Source organism: Tamandua tetradactyla, chromosome 18 (genome assembly GCF_023851605.1).
Source record: "Tamandua tetradactyla isolate mTamTet1 chromosome 18, mTamTet1.pri, whole genome shotgun sequence".
In the NCBI taxonomy this organism is placed as follows: Eukaryota; Metazoa; Chordata; class Mammalia; order Pilosa; family Myrmecophagidae; genus Tamandua; species Tamandua tetradactyla.
The window spans coordinates 5762332-5774732 of record NC_135344.1 but is presented as its reverse complement, the minus strand read 5'-3'; the positions used below and the strand labels follow the sequence as shown (position 1 = coordinate 5774732).

At 48.7% G+C, this 12401-nt stretch overlaps 1 protein-coding gene across 4 annotated transcripts in view; it reads left to right on the top strand.

The window, feature by feature from the left end:
- Positions 1–10050: 10050 nt before the first annotated feature.
- Positions 10051–12401, top strand: part of ZNF236 (zinc finger protein 236) — a 190625-nt gene continuing 188274 nt past the window's right edge. Inside the window, exons 1-2 of one of the 4 annotated variants that reach the window (XM_077135201.1) lie at positions 10964–11930; positions 12040–12394. Coding sequence is in view for 1 of the 4 variants with exons in the window: in XM_077135198.1 (XP_076991313.1) it covers positions 10100–10154 (55 nt within the window). In the remaining 3 variants the exon portion in view is untranslated. Of the gene's footprint in view, positions 10155–10963; positions 11931–12039; positions 12395–12401 lie in introns of those variants that run through there. The other 3 variants (XM_077135198.1, XM_077135203.1, XM_077135202.1) reach the window with 3 other exon arrangements.

Sequence of the window (12401 nt, the reverse complement as noted above, 5' to 3'; positions counted from 1 at the left end):
CGGCTTCACAGCCAGCCCTACAGATTTTGAACTCTGCATTCCCATGGTTACGTGAGACACTTTTATAAATTTTATATTTACGAATATTTCCTGTTGATTCTGTTTCTCTAAAGAACCCTAACTAATATTATCTTAGTACCAGGAGTGGTTCTTAAGAAATAAAATCTTAAAAATGGGTTTTTATGAATGGTTTTCTACTCTGACTGGACTCAGAGACACTAAGGACTCTGATTCCCATAATCAGAATGACACTCCCAATCCATGGAGTGAGTTGGCAAAAGAGACAGTCAAAATATCACCGTTTGATTCTCCTAATGCTTCACTTGTATGAAGCCAGGCTCTGGGGGATAATGTTTTTGACATCTTTACAGAGTTTTGTAGAAGTAAGAGTTATAGAGATGTTGGTTGGTTGTTGTTAGATACACTTGCTACATTAAGGGGTGAAAGGGATGGGCTTAAGGCTTCAAACGAGAAGAAGCTTAAGCACCGTCTGAAAGATGTAGACGTTTCTATGAGTATCCTGAAGGAAAATCTTATTTCCTGTAGCCGTAGACTTCAGATCTCTGAAAATCAGACTCAGAATCTTATTGTTAGAGTAGCAACTTTACAACATAAACTGAAATATCAATCTTGCATGGTGTCTGCCGTTAAAGTGAGGGCATTGATTGGAAAGGAGTGGGACCCTGAAAAATGGGATGGTGACATATGGATTGATAATGATGTTGGGGGTGAGGTTGAAACCCTAGACCATGCTGAGCCTTCTTTAGATAACCCTGTAATAGTCTGCGCTGAGGACACAGCCGCCCCACCTCCAGCCTGCCTTGAGGAATTGGCCACCCAACCTCCTCCTGAAGGGATTAGCCCTAGAGTTATTAATCCTGTTTCACCAGATGAAACTGCAAATGAAAGCCCTGAAGCAAATGGCTTGGAAGATATTTCTAATTCTTTTCATGACCCACCCCCACCACCCCTCATTTTTTCTAGACCTATAACTAGACTAAAGTCCCAACAGGCCCCTAAAGGTGAGGTACAAAGTATCACACATGAGGAGGTACGTTATACTCCAAAAGAACTGTGTGAGTTTTCCAATTTATATAGACAGAAATCAGGGGAATATGTGTGGCAATGGATTTTAAGGGTGTGGGATAATGGTGGGAGGAATATAAGGCTGGATCAGGCTGAATTTATTGATATGGGCCCACTAAGCAGAGATTCTGCATTCAATGTTATAGCTCAAGTGGTTAGAAAAAGTATTAACAGTTTGTGTGGATGGTTGGTTGAAACATGGATCAAAAGGTGGCCAACATTACCTGAGGTTGAAATGTCAGAACTGCCCTGGTATAATGTAGATGAGGAGATCCAGAGGCTTAGAGAGATTGGAATGTTAGAATGGATTTATCATGCAAAGCCTGCTCTTACACCCCAGGAATGTCCAGAGGATGCACCTTTTACCAGAACAGTGAGAAATAAATTTGTGAGACTAGCACCATCATCCCTAAAGAGCTCTGTAGTTGCACTTCTCTGTAGGTCAGATATTCCTGTAGGAACTGCTGTCACCAATCTGGAATTCTTAAACACAGTGGGGATGACAGGATCCCGAGTTGGCAGAAGCCAGGTGGCAGCACTTAATCGCCAAAGACAGGGTAGACATGGCTATTATAATAGACAGCAAACTCAAAGCAGGCATCAAAATTATATGACACGCAGAGATTTGTGGCATTGGCTAGTAAATCATGGGGTACCTAGAAATACAATAGAAGGGCAGTCTACTAAATTCTTGTTCAAGCTATATAAACAAAAGAGTTCTAGGTCAAGTGAACAGAAGTCTAACCTGAATTACAGAGTCATGGCCCCTTAATCAATTTCCAGACTTGAAACAGTTTACAGACCCAGAGCCCCTTGAATGAAGGGGAGGCCAGGTCCCTTTGGGGGAGAACCCTGTTACACTGCCACAAATTTATACTGTTAATCTTCCTCCAAGACTTCCCCAAGGAGACCGACAGCCTTTTACCAGGGTAACTGTGCATTGGGGAAAAGGAAATGATCAGATATTTTGGGGATTTTTAGACATTGGTTCAGAAGTGACATTAATTCCAGGGGACCCTACATGTCACTCTGGTCCACCAGTCAGAGTAGGGGCTTATGGAGGCCAGGTGATCAATGGAGTTTTAGCTCAGAGCTGTCTCACAGTGGGCCCAGTGTGCCCCCAGACCCATCCTGTGGTTATTTCCCCAGTTCCAGAATGTATAACTGGTATAGACATACTGAGCAACTGGCAGAATCCCCACATTGGCTCTCTAACTCGTGCAGTGAGGGCTATTATGGTGGGAAAGGCCAAGTGGAAGCCACTAGAACTACCCCTACCAAGCAAAATAGTAAATCAAAAGCAATACCAGATACCTGGAGAGATTGCAGAGATTACTGCCACTCTTAAGGACTTGAAGGATGCAGGGGTGGTGATTCCCACCACATCCCCATTCAACTCTATTTGGCCTGTGCAGAAAACAGATGGGTCTTGGAGGATGACAGTGGATTATCGTAAACTCAACCAGGTGGTAACTCCAATTGCAGCTATTGTTCCAGATGTAGTATCATTGCTTGAGCAAATCAATACATCCCCTGGTACCTGTTATGTAGCTATTGATCTGGCAAATACTTTTTTCTCAATAGCTATTAGTAAGGACCACCAGAAACAGTTTGCTTTCAGCTGGCAAGGTCAGCAATATACTTTCACTGTCCTACCTCAGGGGTATATCAACTCTCCAGCCCTGTGTCATAATCTTGTCCGAGAGACCTTGACCATTTCTGCCTCCCACAAGACATCACACTGGTCCATTATATTGATGATATCATGTTGATTGGACCTAGTGAGCAAGAAGTAGCAACTACTCTAGATTTACTAGAGTAAGGCATTTGCGTGTCAGAGGATGGGAGATAAATCCAACAACAATACAGGGGCCTTCCACCTCAGTGAAATTTCTAGGTGTCCAGTGGTGTGGGGCATATTGAGATATTCCTTCTAAGGTGAAGGATAAGTTGCTGCATGTGGCCCCTCCTATGATCAAAAAAGAGGCACAACACCTAGTTGGTCTTTTTGGATTTTGGCAACAACATATTCTTCATTTGAGTGTGCTACTCTGGCCCATTTATCAAATGACCAGAAAAGCTGCTAATTTTGAGTGAGGACCTGAATAAGAGGAGGCTCTGCGACAGGTTCAGGCTGCTGTACAAGCTGCTCTGTCACTTGGGCTGTATGATCCAGCAGATACAATGGTGCTGGAAGTGTCAGTAGCAAATAGAGATGCTGTCTGGAGCCTTTGGCAGGCCCTTATAGGGGAATCACAACACAGACCCTTAGGATTTTGGAGCAAACTTTACCATCTGCTACAGATAACTACTCTCCTTTTGAGAAAAAGCTTTTGGCCTGCTACTGGGCCTTAGTAGATACTGAATGCTCAACTATGGGCCACCAAGTTACCATGAGACCTGAGTTGCCTATCATGAGCTAGGTGTTGTCTGCTCCACCAAGCCATAAATTTGGGTGTGCACAGCAGCACTCTATTGTAAAATGGAAATGGTATATATGAGATAGAGCAAGAGCAGGTCCTGAAGGCACAAGTAAATTACATGAAAAAGTGGCCCAAATGCCCATGGTCTCCACTCCTGCCACATTACCTTCTCTTTCCCAGACCAGAGCTATGGCCTCTTGGGGAGTTCCTTACAGTGAATTGACTGAGGAAGCGAAAACTCGGGCCTGGTTTACAGATGGTTCAGCGTGATATGCAGGTACCACCTGAAAGTGGACAGCTGCAGCATTACAGCCCCTTTCTGGGGTGTCCTTGAAGGACAGTGGTGAGGGGAAATCCTCCCAGTGAGCAGAACTTCGAGGAGTGCATCTGGTTGTTCATTTTGCTTGGAAGGAAAACTGGCCAGAGGTGTGTTTGTGTACTGACTCATGGGCTGTTGCTAATGGTTTGGCTGGATGGTCAGTGACTTGGAAAGACCATAACTGGAAAATTGGTGCCAAAGAGGTCTGGGGAAGAAGTATGTGGATTGATCTTTCTGAGTGGGCTAAAAACATGAAGATATTTGTGTCCCATGTGAATGCACAGCAGAGGGTGACTTCAGCAGAGAAATATTTTAACAATCAAGTGGATAAGATGACCTTTTCTGTGGATACCAGTCAGCCTCTTTCCCTAGTAACTCCTGTCATTGCCCAAAGGGCTCATGAACAAAGTGGTCATGGTGGTAGGGATGGAGGTTATGCATGGGCTCAACAACATGGACTTCCCCTCACCAAGGCTGACCTGGGTATAGCCACTCCTGAGTGCCCAATTTGCCAGCAGCAGAGACGTACACTCAGCCCCTGATATGGCACCATTCCCCAAGGTGACCAGCCAGCTACATGGTGGCAGGTTGATTACATTGGACCACTCCGTTTATGGAAGGGGCAGTGATTTGTTCTAACTGGAATAGATACATAGTCTGGATATGGGTCTGCTTTCCCTGCATGCAATGCTTCTGCCAAAACTACCATCTGTGGGCTTACAGAATGCCTTATCCATCATCATGGTATTCCACACAGCATTGCTTCTGATCAAGGAACACACTTCACAGCAAATGAAGTGTGGGAATGGGCACATACTCATGGAATTCTCTGGTCTTACCATGTTCCCCATCATCCAGAAGCAGCTGGATTGATAAAACGGTGGTGGGATGGCCTTTTGAAAACTCAATTACGGTGCCAACTAGGTGGCAATACCTTGAAAGGCTGGGGTAATGTTCTCCAGGAAGCTGTATATGCTCTGAATCAGTATCCGCTGTATGGTGTTGTTTCTCCCATAGCCAGGATCCATGGGTCCAGGAAACAAGGGGTGGAAATGGGAGTGGCACCACTATTACCCCTAGTGATCCACTAGGAAAGTTTTTGCCTCCTGTCTGTGCGACCCTGAGGTCTGCTGGTCTACAGGTTTTAGCTCGAAAACGGGGAGTGCTTCCTCCAGGAGAAACGACGATTCCACTGAACTGGAAGTTAAGACTGCCACCTGGTCACTTTGGGCTACTTATGCCACTAGATCAACAAGCCAAAAAGGGGATTACATTACTGTCTGGGGTAACTGAGCCTATCAGGAGGAAGTAGGACTGCAGCTACATAATGGAGGTAAAGAAGAGTTTTCTCGGAATATAGGAGATCCCCTAGGGCATCTTTTAGTACTACCATGCCCTGTGATTAAAATCAGTGGAAAACTGCAACAACCCAATCCAGGCAGGACTACCAATGGCTCTGAAACTTCAGGAATGAAGGTTTGGGTTAGCCTGACAGGCAAAGAACCACGGCCAGCTGAAGTGCTTGCTGAGGGTAAAGGGAACATGGAATGGGTAGTGGAAAAAGGTAGTGATAAATATGAACTTCGACCATGTGATCAGTTACAGAAACGAGGACTGTAATGCTGTTTTGTTCATGTTATACTATTTAAGTTGTAAGATATCAAGGTTAAGAATGAATGTTACCCAAGGATTTGTGCCCTGTTCTGGAGGGATTTAATGTGTTTCTAGTTATATGCAGGACAGTTGAGTATTGTTAGGTAAAAGAAAAAATGTGTTTCACTGTTTTTATTTGGAAATTGGGTATGGTTTAAGGTGATATATATATAGCTGTCAAGTTGACAAGGGGTGGACTGTCATGGTCAGGGACATGTGTCAACTTGGCCAAGTTGTGGTACCTGTTTGTCTGGTTGGGCAAGTGCTGGCCTGTCTGTTGCAATGAGGACATTTAATAGAATTAGATCATGATCCCGTCAGCTGCATCCACAGCTGATTTCATCTGTAATCAGCCAAAGGGTGATGCTTTATCTAATCACGGGAAGCCTTTTAAGGAGGATTCAGAAGAGACAGGTTCTATTCCTGCTTTGGCTGGAGAGCCTCTCCTGTGGAGTTTGTCCAGACCCTCCATCAGAGTTGTCGGCTTCACAGCCTGCCCTGAGGGTTTTGGACTGTGCATTCCCGTGGTCATGTGAGACACTTTTATAAATTTTATATTTGCGAGTGTTCCTTGTTGATTCTGTTTCTCTAGAGAACCCTAACTAATACATTATACAATAAATAATATTAAAAAAAGAAGAAATTGGATTTGAATGAAGAACGTCAGAGAGAAGGAAAATTCCTGCAAGACTCCCATGCCTGAGTGATACCATGAGTAAAACAGGAAAAATAGTCTCTACCAATTAACATCTGGAATCAATGGATTCATTTTATACTTTTGTATATTTTATACTTTAGACCATTTAAAAATAATTTATAGTAGGAAGAATGACAGGATAGTGAAAAACTTTTTTCAAAATTTTAATAATTTAAATGTAATACACCCAAATATTTATTCCTTATTTTCCTGGATTCAGACATATCCAAGATGAACAACATATTTTGAATGTACCTAAACAGCTCCTCAAGTGTCAAGCATAAACCTAGAACATATGCACAGTGTAAATATTGATTCCATATTTCAAATGCATCTTGGATAATTTCCATAGCTTTTGCAACTTGCATTTTTTGCTATCCATATTGATATATGTAGCCCTAATTTATTCATCTTAATTGTCATATAGTAATACATTCTATGATATACCATAATCCATTCTTAACATACATTTAGGTTGTTTCTGGCTTTTCAGTACTAGAATCAGTACAACTGTAAATATACTTTTATGTGTCTGTGCTGTGTAAATGGTCCATTCAAAGTACACAGTGAGGAGAGGAATTGCTTGGTGTTTTCTGATTTCTAAAATTGTTTTACTTTTTCCCCTTTTACTTCTTGATGAAACATGTCAAATGATTTTAAGTATTTACAAATTATCTGAAAGAACAAACTTTGTTTTATTTACTATTTTTGTTCTAGTTTAATTTATATGGCAAATTATCTTTTTACTACTCTCTTTGCTTGCCTTTTTCCAGCTTCTTGAGATGAAAGCTGTATTTATTTTCAACCTTTTATCTACTGATTAATGCATTTATGTCTATAAACTTTTTAAAGTACAGCTTTGGCTGCATCCCACTGGTTTGATATATAGTCTACTTGCTGTTATTTATTTGTAAATGGCTTATAAACTATAGTTTGGATCATTTCTCTGGGAATTCTTAGAATTCTTTTAAAAACTGTCCCTTTGCTTTTTATTTCTAACAATACTATTGTATATGGACAAATATTATGAGCAGTACAATTTCCTCTTCGGAGAATTTATTTTTTTTTCTGCTTAACATATGACCACTTTTTGTGAACATTCTATGTATCTTGAAAAGACTGTGTAGTCTCTCATTGTTGGTGAATATTAGATCAAGTTGATTATTGAAAAAAATAAAAAAGGAATCACACCTAGGTTTCTGGGCCTGAAAAGTGATGAAGTTAGTGGTGGTACTTACACCTCTTTTATGAAGAGTCAGCATGGCGTAGCGGATATATGAGAACTGCTTTAGTTTGAGGTAACTATACACATCCTCTTAACTTTCTGTAGCAGTTAAAATTGTTTGCTGAAGACAGAATCCCCAACTTCACCTTGCTTTTTAAAAGCATACTTATTGACGCACATAACTTACAAGTACATGGCTAGGGTTCCACCTCTGGCAGGTGAGCGTTGTCAGCCTCTGCTGGCAGGCTGCAGGTGGCCGGAGCTCCACTGCCAAATTCTGTGGAACAAAATGGAAATCCCTGACCCAGAAGCCTGCAGGGTGTGGTCACTGACTGCACAGCATACAGCTGTGAATATGCTGCCACGGACCAAACTTTAGTGGCTGAGAGGGGAAGAGGGGCAAAACCCAGAATAAAATCCAAATGCTGCTGGCAAAAGGGTAGAGGTGGAAAAAGGAAGTGGGATTATGTCAGTTAAAATAAAAAAAACCAAAAACACTGGTCCACCAAATAAAAGTTGAGAATCTTGCAACATCTGCTTTAGATGCGACTATATCTTCGTTGTAGGTCAGATGATCAGAAAACTGCCTTGTTTGTATTATTTCGGTCCTGGCTTTTACTTAATTTTGCTTTGGAATTAGACTTTGGAATTAGAATTTGCTTTTGGAATTAGTAATACCATTAAGTGGTATTACTAAGAAAACAATCCTATAAAGTTGTGATAAGGATAAAGTCCACTCTGTTATAGCTAACTTCAGTATAACAACTTTATGAAAATGTTGAGCCATTTCTCTCCTCTCTTACGAATAACATGCATTACCTAAACCAAAGATTCGTCTTTTATGAACATGTGCGAATCTTTTAACTACTCATGCCTTCCTCATTTCTTTGGTTAAAAAGGCTGGAATCCCATCTTCACCTTTTATAACTATATAGGAGTTTATGGAATGAATTTAGGTACTTATTACCTGGCTTCGTTTATCTGGTTATTTTTCCTTCATTCTGATTTCCTCTTCTATTTATTTTGCCCTGACTATACACACATACTTTCGCAAACTGCCTCACATCCTTTTCAGAACATTATATAAATTCAAACACATATCATCATCCCAACTGAGTTATATAGTCAAAGATATTTACAATCTGCCTCTAACCTATTTCCTCAGCCTTATACTCCTGCTCTAATATGTAGATGGCACAGTTCTATTCCGTCTGAACTTAGAATGTAGATTCCTGCTTGCATGTAATCAGAAAGAGTATGGGATTCAGAGACAAGAACACTTGGTTTTGAATCTTGCATCTGCTTATAAGCTCTGTGGTCTTGAACAAATAGGTTAGCCCCGCTGACCTTCAGTATGTTAATCTGCAAAATGGTTGTGATAATTTGTTCCCTGAGGGCTTGCTGTATTTTAAGCAAAGCACTAACATGTAAGAGTCCCTTAAAAATAGTAGACGTTAATAAAGTAGTAATTATTAAATCCCAGCTTTGCCATTTAGTGAGTAGATGATATTGGTAGTTTAAATACACGGTATTTGTTTCCGTAAAATATGGGAAAATTATCTACAAGAGTTTTTCCAGGAAATAAAATAAACGTACACATATGCAAGTATATATACAACACCTGGCAGAAAAAGACCTTCAACTAGTTTCTTTTCTTTATCTTGTTCCATTTGGAGAGCCCTTTCTCACCAGTTCCTCAGATTCACTTAAAAGAGCATCTTTCCTCTTCTCCAGTTGTCACTATCTCGCCCTTCTCATTTTTTTTTGGCCAGCCAGGTTCCAACTTTTGGGGACAGACTGCCTGGTTTGCTCTTCTGTGCTCCATCACCGTGCAGGAGGTTCGCCCGCATCTGGTGCTCCTTTACTCAGAGTACTGAAATCACTTAGACTACTTACTTTCGGCTTATGGGGGCAAAGGATGGTTTCCTCTTCGGTAACTTGGCCTCTCTCAGCACCGCTCGGCCGCCGAGTCTCTGGCTCAGGAGTTGCTGGAAGATGTGAGCACGGGCACCAACACCGAGACCAGCCTGCACACCCGAAAAGGGCGACCGGCTCCAGCGCCACAGCAGAGGACACGGGGGTCGGCGGCTTCTCCTCGCTCTGGTAAACGCTGGTTCCCGGGCTCCAAGCCTCGCACACGGACGGGGCGAAGGCCCGGTGGCCACGCTGGCCCGGCGGGCGGCGAGGCCCGGGGGCGCCCAGAGCCGGGCGGGCGGCGAGGGCGGGAGGGGCCCAGAACCACCAGAGCCGGGCGGGCGGCGAGGGCGGGAGGGGCCCAGAACCACCAAAGCCGGGCGGGCGGCGAGGCCTGGAGGCCCGGAGGCCCGGAGGCCACCACGGCCTCCTCCGGCTCCAACGGGCGTCGCGCGCATGCGCGGTCCCCGCGCTGCTCCCCGCCCCCACCGCGCGCCCCGCTCCCAACGACCCCGGCGCGGCCCTCCGGGCCATGGAACCCGCCCGAGTCGGCGCCATTCCGGCTCCCCCGTTCTGTCGTCCGGGTCCCCTGCCCGGTGCCGCCCCGCGGGCGCCCTGACGAGGCCCTGCCTGGGGTAGGCCGCGGCCCAGGCCTCGCTCCCGCCTCTGCCGGGAGCGCGCCGCGCCCCCGAGGCCGGGTCCCGCGCGTGCGCGCGCCCGCGTGTATGTGTGTGAGTGTGGGCGCCGTGAGGGGTGGTCGGCGCCGCGCCGCGCCGGGAGCCATGCCGCGGGGCCGCCCCCCGAAGCCCAGGGAGAGCAAGGCGCGCGGCCACACCGGTAAGGCGGCCGGGAGTCCCTGCGTCGGGCTTGCCCGCGGCGAGCGCGCCCCCCGCCCGGGGCCCCGGAGGGCGGCGGCAGGGACCCCGGGAGCGCCCGGGCGGGCGGCCGCCTCGTCCACCGCCGCCGCCGCGACTGCCGGCTGGGGGGAGGGCGCGGGCGGAATGATATGCCGAGTCGCCGCCGGCCCCTCCGCCGCCTGGGCCTACTTTCCTCCGCCGGCCGGGCCGCCGTGCGCCGTACGGGGTGCGCGGTGCGGCCGGCGCCCCCCAGCCCGCCCCCGCCCCCGCCCCGCCGGCCTCTCATCCCCCCGCGGCCCCCCCCTCCTCACGGCGCCCCCTCCCCTCCCCCACCTTCCCCCTCCCCCTCCTACCTTCCCTTCGCTCCCCCTCCCCCTCCTACCTCCCCCTCGCCTCCCCCACCTCCCCGCCCCTCGCCTCCGCCCAGGCCCGGCGCCGCCCGCCCGCAGTCCGGGTCCTCCCCGCCCCGCGCCGGCCTGTGCTTTCCGCGGAGCCTCTCCGCCGAAGGACGCTTCATCCCGCTCTCCCCCGCCAGCCCCAGGACCGGGCCTCCCGCTGTCAGCTCGGCGCTGACCCCCTCCCCGGCCCCCCCGGGCCCCCTCCCTCCCGCGCCCGACCCGCCGTGGCCGCCCTGGCCGCCCCTGGGCCCGCGCGCTGGCTGCTCGCGTCCGGCCGCTGCGGTTGGGGCCTCTGGCCTCGGCGCGTGTCGGAGGCAGCGTGCGGGGCCAGGGTTCCGCGGGGCCGGCGGGCAGCGCCCGGAGTTTGCCCTGGGCTGGGGGCCTCGGGAGCACCCTCGCCTCCGGGGTGTCGGTGGAGGGGTTTGAAGTTAAAATTGGGAACTGCTTGCGGGGCGGAGTCGGGAGGCCGGTGTGGCGCCCGCAGCCCGCGCTCGGGAAGGACCGACCTGGTTGGTGCGGTCTGGGCGGTGCGTCCCCGAGCTAATGGAGAACAGCCGTGTTTCCCGGGGAAGGCCGTGAGGAAACTAGCGTGTTGGGAGAGGTGAAGTTATGAAAACGTTCACCCCGCGTCGTCTCCCTTTCCGTCAGTCGTGGTTATTGGCTTTCGATTCCGCCCAAACCCCGATGCGAACCGGCTTTGACTGCCGGGAAGAGGAGCGCGCGGGTCTGAGGACCGGAGCGCTGCCGGGCGCACGGCTGATTCCTGCCGGTGCAAGTATTCGCCAGCCCTTAGTTCTGGACGTTGTTGTGTCTGAAACGCCCCCTGAAGCGAGGCCCATGGGGAGCCCCTGGCCAAGGGACGGGCGTGTGGGCTGGCGGTGGGCGGTGCGCCCGGGTCAGAAATAGAAGAGCAGGGCGGCTCTGGAGGCTGCGCCCCACTGTGCGCAAGTCTGACCTCTAGAACTGTAGGGAGGGCGAGATGATGCCTGGAATTGGTGTTAACTTACCAACAGGAGGTACCGAATGAGCATCTGTTATTGTCCTTACTGTAATTAATAAATTTAGCATCCCATGGATTAGAAAGTGCTGCAGACGTGGTGTGCATGAGCTTCCGCAGGAGTGTACCCCGCGTGCAGCCTCGCGGGCGGCGTGCATCGGCCGCTCCTAGTCACGCGTGTGGCTTTGTGGTTGGATGAGAACTGCTCAGAATTTTCACTGATTGCTGAAGGTGTCTGGAAGGAGGTCCCTAGAGTCTCTCTTACCGCTTTGGCCTTGGACAAATAGAAATACACCTCCCGAAATGGTGTGAAGCACAGTGTCCCAGCGGGGTGCGGAGAAGGCACAGTTTGCAGTGACAGGTGGGGAACTTACTCCTGCCCCGGTTGCCCTCCTGTTACCTAATGCCGTTGCGTGGTTGGTAGTTTAGGCCCCAAACCTGAGAGTGGTTCTCTTCGCCTCATCCCCAAGCTCCCTGGCAGTGAAGGCCTGTAACATCTTCCTCAAAGATGGGCGTCTGGTCTGCCCTCCTCTTTCCGCCCCGGTGTCCGGTCTGGCAGGCGGACTTCTGCAGGAGCCTTCTGGCCAGGCCCTCTGGTCTTGCGGCCATTCCCTGACCCGGGGCCTCCTCGGCATGGACTCCCACTCCTGGGGGTACCAGTGGCCGGGCCCCCGGGTCTCGGCTCTGTCCTCCCCGGGGCCCGGCTCTGTCCTCCCCGGGGCCCGGCCTGGCTGGCCCTGGCTCTGCGCCTTGGGGGCCTGTCCTTCCACCCCGACCATCGGCTCCCGGAGCGTGGCTCGCCCAGGCCTGGCCAGGGCGTGTGAGGTAAATA